Source organism: Strongylocentrotus purpuratus, unplaced genomic scaffold (assembly GCF_000002235.5).
Source record: "Strongylocentrotus purpuratus isolate Spur 01 unplaced genomic scaffold, Spur_5.0 spur5_scaffold_5, whole genome shotgun sequence".
NCBI lineage: Eukaryota > Metazoa > Echinodermata > Echinoidea > Camarodonta > Strongylocentrotidae > Strongylocentrotus > Strongylocentrotus purpuratus.
In genome coordinates this window covers 10,774,291-10,789,189 of record NW_022145611.1, presented here as the reverse complement: position 1 = coordinate 10,789,189, position 14,899 = coordinate 10,774,291, and the positions used below count along the sequence as shown (strand labels likewise).

Genomic DNA, 14,899 nt, shown 5'->3' with positions numbered 1-14,899 from the left:
ACATTAAAAACAGGAAGAAAAAAAATAAAACAATCTTTATGCTTGGACTCTCAAAAATTCGTCTTCAGACTGTATCTTTGCTCAACTCATTCACTTTACACCTTGGAAACAACTCTTTATGGTAATAAAAGAAATTGAATAAATATTTCTAACTATATACGTTCTGATTTAATAGCAATATAATTTATTCACAAAACTGTGTACAATATCTGGAATAGATTATCTGGAAATGACGATGAGTTCCCCAGCACCGAAGAAAATAGTATAATTTATTTCAAAATAACTATGTACTCCACCTAATTTTTAATACTACCGGTAACTACATGTACTTTACTCTGCACAATAGAAAATTATTTCAATGAATACAATAAAAAAAGACACCGAAATGAAATTTAGCAATGCAGCCAGCAGTACTGAGTGCCATAACATTTTTTTAACTCTTATTTTCAAGGCAATATTGCTTGAACATTTCGACTTCAAAGCTTCACTCAAAATTCACATTTTCCTTCAGACATTTAAATGCTAACTTTATTTGAGGAGCTCGCGCCTTTGAATGTTTTTTGAAACAGATATATGGTGCCATACAAATGCTGTGAATCATCATCATCAGTATCACATGAACTATTCTCTTCTAGCCTATGATTACTGTTAGCAAGTTATTTACATTACATTTAATTGCGTAATGATCACTTTTAATTTATTCATTAGTTCTTCAGTGTTGTCGGTACTGGTGCTAAAGAGCTCTTTGAGACCTATCGTGTGTAAATAGCACCATACATAACACTCTGATCTAAAACACTGGAATTGCAGTATTTGCACTCAGCATTTAATGATGTATTTATAGAGCTGCTTCGAAGATTCCTTTATATTTGATTGAAATCAAGTAATACAAAAGATCTTACATTCGTTGATAAGATAAACATATTTTTATAACCAAAATATTTTTTGTCCCATTTACAATTTGTAAAGGTACATGTAGTTTCTCTTAGAAGTTACTGTACACAAAATATTATATATTTTATATTAAAAACAGCAAAGATTTAAAATGCATCAAGTTTGAGCAAGGCATCTAGCAATATTTCACCATATAAAACTGGCAGACTTTTGGCTGTGTGAATAGAAAATCTTGAAAAGATATAAGCCATACATACATACATGTAAACACATTTCTTGAGCTTTTACATGTTTTAAAAGGCACAATTCTACAAAATAACCCCCTTCATAAACCGTTTCAACGCCTTTGCAAAACTTTCACGTATGTCAATAGTTGTATTTGTAGACGATGACCAAGCAAGCAATATGTGTTCCTATTGCTACCGGTATGTCTTAAAATAGATACAAAGGTGTGAAGAGTAATTATTGGCTGAACAAATAGGCACTTTCAACAGATTGGCAAACATTTCTACATACTATCGATATAGACCCATTCCAGCTATTAGGCATTATCAGCTTAACATCAGAATGTACACAAAATAATATACATCTGTAAACACGAGACATCCATCAAAATAGAAAATCTTGACATCATATAGTCTACTCAGAAATCTGAAGGCCATTTGTTACACCTACATCAATGTTTGTTTGACTTTCATGGCACAATGTTTCATCAATATTCTGCCAATGGATGGATTTTTTTTCATCTTTCAGCACTTGTCTGCCAGCTCAGTTATGCTAACAAATGTGTAGTTCATACAACAGATTACGCACAGAATATTTGCATTATACACCAGCCCAATAACCAACACTTTGTATAGTACAGTCAAACCAGTTTTAGTGACCATCTGTCTACAAAGACCACACTTTTTTTTCCCTTGAAAATTGTTTCTCATTGAAGCATGTACTAAAGGAACCTTTACATAGTGACCACCTGCCTATAAAGACCACTTTTCTTGTCTTCCTTGGGTGATCTTTATAAACAGGTTTCACTCTACAATCTTTAACCATGTCTTGCCGCTGCACTGGGTGCAGGAGTAGGTCTAAGAAGACAGAGGTGTTGAAAAAAATCGGAACAGTTCTCTGTAACAATCTCTTTCGAAATCTACACGCAAAATCAGAACAGTTTATAAACATAGCTATAATAGCAATAAAAGGATTGGCACGAAATGACGTGTTTAGAATCCAAAATGCATAATAGTCGGTATTGTCTGTTAATTAAACATTGTAATTTGAAATATCTGCAAGACGATTTAAGTAATACCAAGCCTATTCAATGTAGCAGAGGTATTGACCCGCTTCATGTCATAATGACATAGTCCTACATCTACAACTCTACATGTACCTCTGTGCAACAAAATTATGATTTTCAATGGTTGCAAAGTATGCATTTTGCCTTCCTGATATATAGCAACCTTACATATTTTCTATAAAGGTATACAACAGTAAGCAAGTACCTTACTTTAATTCAATAGTTAGAGAATGAACTATGAATATCCATGCTTCTTTGCTTCATGAATGTAGTCAAGAGCAGTCTTGTTTGTAATTTCATTTAAAGTAGTGCTCAACTTATGAGGGGGCCCCATTGACAAGCAAGTGTTGCTTCTTAGGGGTCCTGGCATATTAAGGTAATCTGTATTTATGATTTATATTTGATTTTCATTATGATGCCAAATAACTTAAATTGAAAGTGCCAACTGAGTATAAACATCTCCATACCTACTACCATCACCAAGTTAAAGTAATCCAGTAACACTTAGCAAGATTATATATCAGTCCTCAGGGGGTCACTGTCAATAGTGTCCAATCAGTACTTACATCTATTTTTCTTTCACAAATTCTTCAGCAACCAGTTGCCGTTACAAAAAATAACATACCGGTACACCAAAATAAAGTCAGCACTTTTATTTAAAGCAACCATTGTCATAGCTGTTTGAAGATTAAATTTAAAAAAATAAGAATCATAATGCATTTGATGCAGACAAAGACAACACATTAATTTACATAAAGACAGTTATAACCACAATTAATACGATAAATAAAAAAAATTACATTATAAATGTATTAGAATTGTATAAAGAAAAAAATATACACCATTAGTACTTAAAATGCACAATTTTAATGAGTTAGAGTCAGTAATCCAGCACAAGTGGTAAATTATAAGTTATAATCATGTGCAATATTTCACAAGTTAATGATGCACAGACTATTGGTCACACAGGTTATGTTTAGAGGTGTTAGACCATTATGATAACACTTCTTATAATTATGTGAATACTATATTAATAAATATCATTATTAGTCAAAATCTGGAAAGCATCCCCACACTTGCTTTATCTAATTTCATATTTCAATGAATATCTATTTGCATTTGTCTCATCAACTGAGTACATTCAGTAACTTGTGTCTCATTGTTTCATTTCAAACAGTGACAGTTCCTTTTTTTTTCTCCAGACAATTGCAATATCACTTCAATGTGGATTCATTCAAAATCACTCCCATGACATCCATCCAGCATTACAGATTGTGAGGCTTTCAAAATTCTCATAGGCCTCTGAGAGAAGGCGCTGTAGCTGATTAGAATGTGAAAATGATTCTCGAAAAGTACACAGTGATTTAAGCTACAGCTTAGCACCAAGATTGCTAAAGGGAATAAAGAAAAACTAAATTTTGCTTTAAAAGGAGGATATTTTACCGTCAACGCTACCGTTGCTGTGATATATTTTTAATTGCGCCATCTTTGGGTGAAGGCATACATAGAGCAATTTCAGGTTCCTGTACGCAAGCATCATCATGCTGGTGATGTGTTGTGGGCCTCGGCTATCAACACACTGAGACATTGTGAGCAGCAGATGGCAGTTTGCGTAAATCCTTATGCGTAAAATTGACTCAGACGGACCCCGCTTCGAAACTAAGTCACTTTTTTCGGATGGTGACGTTAGAGGTCGGTCCCCAGACGTAAATAATCATATCAGATTGATACATGTACACGTCTGTAAAAACCAAATTACATGAACGCACACTCCCTTCCCATAGATAAAAAAATTGAGGTAAGTACACCTATGCAGAAATTGTAGGAGCATAATTGCGTATAATTTTTTATAAAAAGGAACATCTCTAAGAAAAATGTCTTCAAGAAAATACAGACGCTGCAACATACATTACTGTACACTTCCATCATACGTCTACATTTATAGTTATATTTTTAACGTAGGCCTGTTTCAACTTTCTCACATTAGTATCAATATGAAGGTGCTTCTGTCAAAGAAACCTCACATTTTGACACTCATGGTTAGCAGGTATGTGTACTGGACATGGAAAGTTTATTCGTATAATCTACATTTAGAGGGAAAGGGAATTCTATTCTTAGGAATATATGTACATGTATACAAATTAATTTGACTCGTATATATATATTCCTGATAATTTTTACTGAGTAATGTTGGTTATCACATTATTATTAATTGAAATAAAGAATAGGGATGATATCGAGTTGTAGATTGGTTGAAAAGCAAGCAAACTGCCAGTCTGTCTAACATACATAACATATCAATAAGGTCACTACATGCATACATACACCACTTTCAATCTTGCACCTATTCCGTGTCAATTTTTTCTTTTTAATATGAAGATCAACCCACTTTTAGAAATGAGTTGAGCACCTCATCTTTTTGGAATAGAATGTTAGCAATTTGGCTTTTCATACCTGTATTCTTGGATCACTGAACTGACACTGACCCCAAAAACTACACAGATTTCAAATGGTAATCATTTACACTAAAATGCAAAAATCCTCCTAAACTTACATTTAACTGGAATATAAACTTTGGAATATACAGTGGAATGATGATGTAATAGTTTTGGTCAGGTGAAAATTTGTGAATGTTTAATGGAATATGACCGGAATTCTCTTTTCTCCTAAAAAAAGGTGGCAGAAAGGAATCATTGGAGGCAGCAAAAGAGTAGACAATGGTCTTGGAGGGGTGGTAAGAAGGGGTGTGGTTGTAACTATTGCAGACATGCATTGGGTAAAGCAGTATCATCATCGTGGACTGCAGCATGCCTGGTGCGGCCGTCCTCGATATGCATCAGGTAGTCCAGGGGACTTCTTATTTGAGAAGGCTAGGGAGAGGACGGTAGTCTTGGAGGGGATGGTGAGCCTGGTGTAGTCTTCACAGCTGCATACATGTATTGGGAACATCGCAATCAACAAGAGCAGAATAGTAGTACCTGAATCTGATGCAGCTATCATTAATCTGCACCGGGTAGATAGATATAAGTGTATCATCTGCTCTGAATCATTTCGTGGCAGTCAACTAGAGAATGGACCGTTGTCTTTGAGGGGTTGTAATAGTGGTGTGGTCTTCACTGCTGCAGACATATACTGGGCAAATGTAGCTGTCTTCAGTCTGCAACCGGTACTTGTAAAAGGCTGGGTAGAATGTCCTCTCACTGGGAACATCTAGAAAAAGGGTAAAGAGAAGACAGCTAGGAAGGGGACAGTAGTCCTGGAGCGGGTGGGAAGTGGAATGTGGTCTTCACTGCTGCAAACATCTTCCGGGCGCATCGTTATCCTCGGCCAGAGAATGCCGGATATAGTTGTCCTCAATCTGCACCTGGTACTCGTAGGTTGCCATGTAGCGTATCCTCTTCTCCGGAGACTTCTCACTGGAGACGGCCAGGGAGCGTACAGTCGTCTTGGAAGCGGTGGTGTGAGGGGTGTGGTACTCCACCTCTATGGTGCGAGAGAACGTCTTGCTCACCTCTCTTGCAGAACTCAGGTTCAGGTTACACTTGAGAATGTAGGTTGAAGGGTGACCTATCACAGTGAAAAATAACAAATAAAAATAAACAGCTGTGAATACCAAGAGGAAAATGGTACTAGGTGACATATGAGCATCTGATGCAGTCAATGAAATCAATGCTTGGGAAAATGAACTGCTTATGGTGGGAGTACAGAAGACAAATTCAGAATTACTGTAGATGAGATTGAAAGTTAAAGATAAAAAGATGATTATTGCCTATCATAAAATACATAACTTGCTTGTAAAGTTAAATACAAACAAATATAGAAACACACACATCTACATTTAATATGTTATGATACATTTAACAGAGTAAATCAAGCTGAAGGGTTTCCAATAGCACTGTAAAATTCTACAATGTATATTCTGCCATAAGTATTGGAAGAGGCATCAACTACAAGTAAGTTCATGCACTTTGATATCTCTTTTCTAATAAACTATCAATCACTCCTCATAACTATTATATGATTACTCAACACTGATTTGCCATTACAATCTGAAGAGGCCTCAAGTATCCATTGCAGTAATTGGTTTGCTACCTTATTAATCACTCCGCATAACCGCTACATGATTTACCAAACCTGAAGAGTGTAAAGCTCATGCGATTATACCCAGTGCTTAGACCATGTTAGACCAACCTAGCTAATGAACTCTTGCATTTAGATCAGAAAATCTGTAGAAACTAATGGGCCATTTGGAAATCTTCCCTCCACACCCAGTAAATGCTGTTAATCTTTTGGATTTCCTGTCTCTCCAGGGTAGAGTAGTTCAATGGCTTCTGCTCTCACTCAAATGCTTCATGAGTTCATCTGATAATCTTTTGCAACTGTTTGTGACGACACTTCCTCCACTTTAACGTTATTATGCAGTTTTTGCTAAGTGCACCTATCAGCATACATGTAATTTATTGTAAGAAACTGATTCAAAATTTTGGGTCACTATATGATTGAGTTCTGGATAATAAAAATTCAAAGAATTTGTACAGATGAATAACATCAGAAATTCAGATTGCAACCCAAAATACTTGAAAATAAATGGTGCAAATGAGAATCATTGCATGGGCATACACACACACCCCCCCCCCCCCCCCCCCCCCCACTTCGGGGTAGGAAGGACCGCATTTGTGTTCCCAAAATCTCTGGTATAAAGGGATTCTTTTCACGCAACAAGTCCGGCCTGTAATTCACAAAAATCCAGCCCATATTGACTTTACACACAGGAGATAGGGAGGGGAAATGCATACGCCTAATAATAATAATAATAATAGGCATTTCTATAGTGCCATCTATCTAGATAATTCTATTCCGAGGCACATTTATTATTACCCCGGCTTTAGCCTAGCAGTCGTTTATACAACGCTCCAGCATTAAGTAACACTGAGGGGGGGGGGGGGGGGGGGGGGGGGGGGGGGCATACATGCAGCTACACCACATACATGCAGCTACACCACAATGTGTCATGTACACACCTGCTGTAATGTGATCTACATTACATCATCTATAACTTCAGGCCTCTCTGAGTGTTTCCAAACCACAGCTGGGTAAATGTTGGCCATGTTCATATTTGATGACTTCATGTATGAATAAATCATAAGTCTACATTATTTCCCTTCTATTCAGTCATCTCTGGGAGTCTCTCTAGACTCCAAACCACAACTTGATGCCATGTTCATACATGTAATCACCTGACTGTATCATTATGTACATGTATATGTAATGTATATCATTTACCTGTGGTTCTCTATGAGAGCCTGTCAACCCCTAGCTGCACCATATCTTGGTAGGCATGTTCATACTTGACAGTTATCCAACTATTCCGTTTCTAAAGCTCGTCATCTTGCACTCATCAGAGTAAATCGCAAGAATGAACAGAAAGAACCATGTTATTTTTGTGAACTTTTTTCCTTCTGCTTCCACTGTAATAGATTGTCTGATTTCAGCTTTCTGTTCAGTCTTGCAATTTTGCTCTGATGAGTGCATGATGAAGAGTTTTAGTATGTCTGTATTCATTGCTATTCTGTCAATCATGTCCCTTGTCTGGTCCTCACACCACATCATTTACTTGTGGTTCTCTCTGGTGCAAAATCATCAAAATGTAGTGTGTTTATTCTGCACATCACAACTCACCGGGCATGTTCATACTTGGTAGTCACCAGACTTAATTTATTTACATACCTGTGGTTCTCTCTGGTAGTCTGTCTATCCTCCACATCACAGCTCTGTAGGCATGTTCATACTTGGCAGTCCCGACAGAGATCTCCAGGATCTTTGGATTAAGGCAACCTGTCATTAAAAAAAATTGTATAAAACAAAGACAAGGACTAGTGATTAACCAAATTAATTTGTATTGTAGCATTGATTCCCTCCCCCTCCCTTCTTTAAAATAGTAAAAGCAAATAAAAACTAAAAAGTCAAAACATTAAGAAGAGAAATAACTCACAAAATGAAACAAAACAACTCAAATCATACAGATTCATGAAATTTAAATAACATATCAGGCCCAAAATTATTGGAAATGGTACCAAAGTCCACCCCCCCCCCCCTATTTCACTCCTAGCATACTGTTCTGAAGGTTTGTGTTCTTGGTATCAATTCTTCTAAATAACAATGCATACATCTTTTGTTTATTATTTTGAAAATCACAAATCAAAATCAAAATGATAAAAATGTCATAACTATTCCAGAAATTAAATGTTTTGAGCTGACCACAAACAAAATATGGGTAAAAATAATTTGCACTCTCAAGTTTATATGAAATGATGATTTTTTGTTTACAGATCTACATGTAAAGAATGATTGCAGTACATTATTATGATGCACTATGATGCAGTAAATGACTATCATGTACAGCATCTAGCGATTTTCAAATATGAAGATACAATGAGGGAAATTCCCTGATTCTAGATTTCAATAACAATTATCAACAATGCTGGTTGATCTTAGAAAGCTTCATTTGAGATACAGCTTCATGGTTAGAACTTGAAATTACCCCTAGTCTCAATTGATTAGGGCGCATAAGTTTGGAATGTGATTCATTTTCAAATGCGATGCCAAACTCCCAAATGTTGCTTTCAACAGCAACATCAGGAAGCAAAGTATCAGCCCTAATCATGGGTAAGAAAGTAAGAAACTTCTGAATGAAGAAGATCCTTCATTAAAAACGGATGCATTTCAATAGCAGTCGGCATCCAGATTCCATTTTATAATTCTGACTAAGGTAGAATTGCATGATCATAGAGGCTTAATGCGGATGTGGTGCAATAACAATTTTTTCTGAACATAAAATTAAAAGGGGCTTCCAATAGGGATTTCGATTGGGAAATTTGCCATACAGCAGTATAAATCATCTATTTCCTGATAGTAAAAAGAATCAATCCCAACACTTCCTTGACTTACTGTGAAATAGTATTTTGAACCTACACTTCAACAGACTCTTGGAAATGATAAATTGAACATAAAAATCTCAGAAAACCCTCAATCAAAACAAGCTACATACTGGCTATAATTAAATCTGAGATTATATGAATGTATCTAATTTCTCAAAAGAGTTGGCAGTAAAATTCTTACAGGATGAATACAATTCTTTAATGCATTCATCACAATCTTAATCACTTTGCCAAATATGATTTCTCATACTTCCTAGTATATTGGTGAAGAGATCGATGGGTTATGATGGTGTGCCTCTGATTAGTATGCAAGCTTATATTGAGCTGGATCAAGGAGAGATATTGGTAGAAGGATAAGATTGTTCAAGACATCCTGCTTTGAGGCATTACACCAACAAATTTACTGGAAAATGTCAAAGTTGATGCCAATCTATACATTGTACATGTACAGTGTACATCAGTGGAAATTTGTAAACTATCCTACTATACATGTGTCAATACATGAACAGCACTTGCAGTTGATATTACTCGGTAGTCGGTAGCACAGTACAATTTTGGGGGAGGGGCATCTGACCGCGGGACAGTCTGGGAAGAGATACTGTGTATGCATCCCATCTCTAAAGATAGGCAACTTTATATTTGTATAACACTTTTGTTGTTTTCTGTTCAAAGTTCCCCCTGTTGCCTCCCATTCCCCATTCCCAGAGCTACATGTATGCCACTACATGTATATGTACATGTATATATACAGCCAGAAGTGGAGCTTTCACGAATTTGCTGCATGATACACTGAAGCTCTTTGGGCATTCAGCAGTAAGAGTTCAGTTCTTTCTTTCTTTTTATATTTAGAAATGATACAGTCAATCACCCTGTCAAAGCAGTGGGAGTTTTACAAATACTGTTGGTATATACTTTTAATGATGATATACAACAACACCATTCGTGTTAATTGTTACAGTTGACATCTCTCTCTCTGCATGTACAACAGTAGGGGTTTCTTAAAACGTGTTGATATAGTGGCCACTGCAAAATATTACATTTGATGTCACCCTGCAGGGTGTGTTTGCACACCAGTGAGCATTTGACAATTAGTCTGATGAGATGAACACCGCTGGAGAGCAATATAGTTGTACATCACTCATTTCTGTCTTCTTTTTTTTCTTTAATCATTCTTTTATACTAAGGTGATACAAGAACAGCACTAGTTACTGTAGTCGGCAAGTCATGATGGTCACGGATATGAGTGATAAAAATGAAGAGAGAAATGAGAGAGCGAGGGTGAATTATAAAATAAGAAGGGGGATTGTGGATAGAATGAAAGAGAGGGAGAGAAGGTAATTCAGATACATAGAAAGAGATAAAGGAGGGGTATAAAGAGAAAGGGAAAACAAAAAGAGAGAGAGACAGAGACAGAGAAAGATAGAGACAGAGAAAAAGGGAGAGGGGAGAAAGAAAAGACTGTACATTGCCAGTACAGTGTCATGTACAACGTGTAGTGTACACTTTAAAAGGGGCTTTTATGATCTTAATAATCTTCATTTACTGGTATAAAACAGATATCAAGTTCAAGAACCGAGCAGATTCAAATGAACAATGATAGACAGAATGACCCCATTTCATCTACAGTGTAATCTGTGGTTTTCAATATTAAACACATTACATCATAAGTAAAATTGTTTTTAAATTATGCACTGTCTTATCCAAATTAATGTTGTATTTTACTTCCTGATCATTATAAGAAGATCACAGATGGATTCTAAGAGGGGCGCAGGAGCAACATGCCCCTCTACATTTCCTCCATTCCTAAGAATATAAGAATTTATATTTTCCTTGCACCTCTCGTTCCATTTCTGTCCAGTTCCTGCAAGAGTAAAGCTCAGCATGGTACATGTAGGCACTCTACCCCCTACCCCCCCCCCTCCCTTCTTTCGAATCCTGGATCTGCCATAGGATATCTTCCAAGAGCAATTGTTGCAGGGACAAATGCCATACAACCATTCCTTTCGAAAGCAGGAAAGAAGACCCCTGTAAAGGGCATGTTTTGAAATCCATGAGGAAAAGCTAATATACCCTTTGTACTGTAAACCTACATGTACACGTATGTTCTACTCTTCGCTCTATTAATCTTTGCCATTTGAAAACATAGAATAGAAAGAGATGAAAAGTTGCAGGCAGACTAGATTACTGGTACTTGGGTAGATCAAATGACATCACTTGATATTTAGTCCAATATTGAGCAGACGTGATCTGTAGATCACTGTCGTTGTTTTGACCCACGGCCAAACAACATGGCATACTTTTGTGATTCAGTCTCTTTTTGTGTTTGTGATGGGAGATACATTAAAGGTAAAAACAATTCATGACAGAGGAAAATTTGTTACATCTGTATGAAGAAACACATATGATGAGCATTTGGTGAAATAGGCTTAAAATGGGATACATACATGTATGTACCTCCTTTATAGGAAATCTTGATGATTTATAGGAATTGTGCAGTTTAGTACAATTCTCTGTAAGTTCATGAGAAGTCAAGCCTGATACTTTATCAGGTTTTGGTTTGAAACAAAAAACAAACAAAAAATAAAAAATAAAAAACAGAGCTTATATAGCGCTTACCACCGAAGTCTCTAAAAGCGCTAAACAATGCCCAAACCTGTTATACTTACATGTATACTGTGCCATATTTTGCTCCACAATGTACTACAATACCGCATCCTCACAAGTACAATTAAATTACTTATTTTATCATGGCTACAGTTCTTGCACAAAATATTATATCACTTTTCCCACTTGATTAATGATGATTAGGTCTGACTGCATGAGACCACACACGATTCAGGATACATTAAAATACATTCTTCCTGCCTTGTTTTTCAAAAACTTCATCCCCATGTGACTTCACGGTTGAAAATCATGAACAGATGTCTCCATCTTTAGATCAGTCATGTGAAGAAAGGGGCTGCTTTCATTACAAATGCACAGATGGGGGAGGGGGCTCAGGGTAATATTGCCCCCCCCCCCTAAAAAAATAAATACATATATATATATATATATATATATATATATACATTGTATATATACATGTATATAAAAGTATATAAAGTGGCCTGATATCAATTTGTTTGTAATGTTTAATGCATGAAATTGATGGTTGCTGATGGCCAATTCCTAAACTTTATCCAGATCAAGTTTGGCATAAAAATACAGTAGTTCTTGTTGATAATTTCTCCCCCCCCCCCCCCACAAAAAAACACACAAGAACTGTTTATTCCATCTTCCTTCAAGTCTGCATCATTCTTCCCTTTTTTTCCCCCATCCTCTCACATTACTTCAAATGAACCATCCAATACACTCAATACAAGTCAATCATATAATTTCAGTGAGGTAACTGGGTTGATTACTGGTACTACTCAGTCGAGGCTAAACTGCAAAAAGGAAATAACAGGAAAGTGCACTTGAAATTCAGTTCCTTGGTAATTTATGAAGCGATTTCCGGGCATTACTTCTAATTTCCTTTATCTCTACAACACAATCAAGTGAATACTGGACTGCCCTAGAGAATGTGCAATAATGCGTCACATTCAGAATAAACTTAATGATCTGCACTGGGTAAAGAAAATATTATTATCTCCTTGATCTAAATTATTGTCAACATTTGAACAATAAAGTGGGTAGACATTATAACAAAGGCGCCACCCATGCCATATTGCAATATCCTGTTGTATTGCCTGTAGATCAAATAGAATACATGAGCGCATAAGGTAGGAGGTTATTGAGGTGATCATAACATGTAGATATACTCCCTGTTTAAAGCTTATTTGAATTCTGATGATGGAATTTGATTTGATTTTAATTTTTTGTATTGGATTAACCTGGTATAAATTGTCTAAAAATGCATTTGTAAGTATGACAATCTAGCAAAACACCATTCAGAGAACATAGCTGTCACTCATTCGTAGCTGCTGATATGAGATTGTGTGCTAACTGCTACATGTATGCACGTGCAAGCCTACTCTTTACATTTACCTTTTTGTTCCTAGATGTTCCAATTGCTTACTACTCAGCCTATCCCTTTCTACCAATTCTGTAGAGACAAATATCACGTACTTGTACTCTAGGAAATTTAAGAAGGTTTTGCATGATTTTTCATGAGAATTTATCTTAACGGCATTGTATATTATCCTAGAGACACATACATCCTGTATAAATTTATGACAATATAAAAGCTATGTTTATTATCCGTTTATATCTTTCACATGATAGCATTGTAGTCAAAGATCATATGAGAACAATTGAACTTCTTTCGCATTCAGCAGAATATGTGGCGCTGTAAATGCATATTTAATGTCTAAAAAACTAGCATGCGTTTCTACTTTGTACCATGTTGGTGGCAACAAATTGACTGACAACCAACAACAAAATGAACCAAAGAACAATTTCACACATTTCACAATGCTATAGTATCCCATCCCATGGAGTGATATAAATTGTGGTTTATAAAGCAGTTAATGATATTATGATGCAATTATGACCTCTAATCATAATATCAAGAAAGCTAATTGATAGGTGTGAAAGGCAGATGAAATGAAGTGATATTGAGTCTGCCACGGAGCAAACTGTCGTCATGTTTCCATGGATACGAGCAAAAGAAGAGAGGGAGACGATCTGAGATTCTATTCAAAGCCACTGTGACAACAGGAACCGCCCTTGAGCTCTGTCATTTTAACGATCAATCAATCTGGTGCCTATACCAGGAAGGAGTATGGGAAACTCAAAGAGGCAAACAAATAATATCAATTTATATTACTGATTGCATTTCTTTGATGGCTACAGAATGATTTCTAGGGTGCCTGGTTTTGTGCAGGGAGATACTATGCTGCATAATATTTTGAATGTGCATGTATAATACGTTTGTTTAGGTGCAAACTGCTTGCAACTGTCTTATACATAAAATGTGAACAACAATTTTACCTTCCCTCTTTTTAGAAGAAAGAGATAATGATGAAAGTCATGAAACACACCAAGAAAAGGCATTTTACAGACATTAAAAAGTAATTATAATGGTGACTAAACTATTCATCTAAATTCTCAACGCATTTGAGCCAGACCAATCAGGTAATTTGAATAAAGTGTCCACTAGTCCACTACTGATATTTATAAAACATATACAGGTATATTTATGCACGAAAACACAGTGGATATCATAAATATTTCACAAAAGACAGAAATTTCTTGTAAACTCTATCTTTAATTTTCTTTTACTCATGTACCCTCTTCCCCCCCCCCCCCTAAAAAAAAAGAGAAAGAATAATGTTTAACAACCTGTTCGTTATGGATATTTTTGTTGTTTTCAATGAGCAGCCTTTTTACAATAGTTACAATAGTAAATTAGAAATCACATCCAGGGCAGGACATCCCTTTTCACATGAAGCTGTCACAAAGACTAAGAGTGTTGCTATGGCAATACAACAACACCTGGAATCTACAGGTGTAGTCCATGTAGTCATACTTAAACTAGATATCAATAATTTGTCACACAGCTGGAGGGGTGTGGAAGGATTATATTGCATATCTGTTGGCATCAGTAGCCCCCATAGAAACCTTGGTGATTCAGGATGTTAGGTTTTAAAAAATGTATTTGTATTTCTTTATACTACTGTTGGGACCATACTTGTATGTATGTTCTCATAAACAAGAGCAATTTAGCATTAAAAGAAAAAGATGTGACCAATTAAGCCCTGAAAAATCCCTTTCCTGAAAAGGTTAAAGCCTGCAT

General features: G+C 36.0%; 1 protein-coding gene across 1 annotated transcript in view; it reads right to left on the bottom strand.

The window, feature by feature from the left end:
* Positions 1-149: 149 nt before the first annotated feature.
* Positions 150-14,899, bottom strand: part of LOC590360 (stonin-2) — a 29,284-nt gene continuing 14,534 nt past the window's right edge. The window contains exons 4-5 of the mRNA XM_030998480.1: positions 7,913-8,020; positions 150-5,752 (exon numbers count right to left, since the gene is read on the bottom strand). Of these exons, the coding sequence (XP_030854340.1) occupies positions 5,472-5,752; positions 7,913-8,020 (389 nt within the window). The 3' untranslated portion in view covers positions 150-5,471. The remainder of the gene's footprint in view (positions 5,753-7,912; positions 8,021-14,899) is intronic.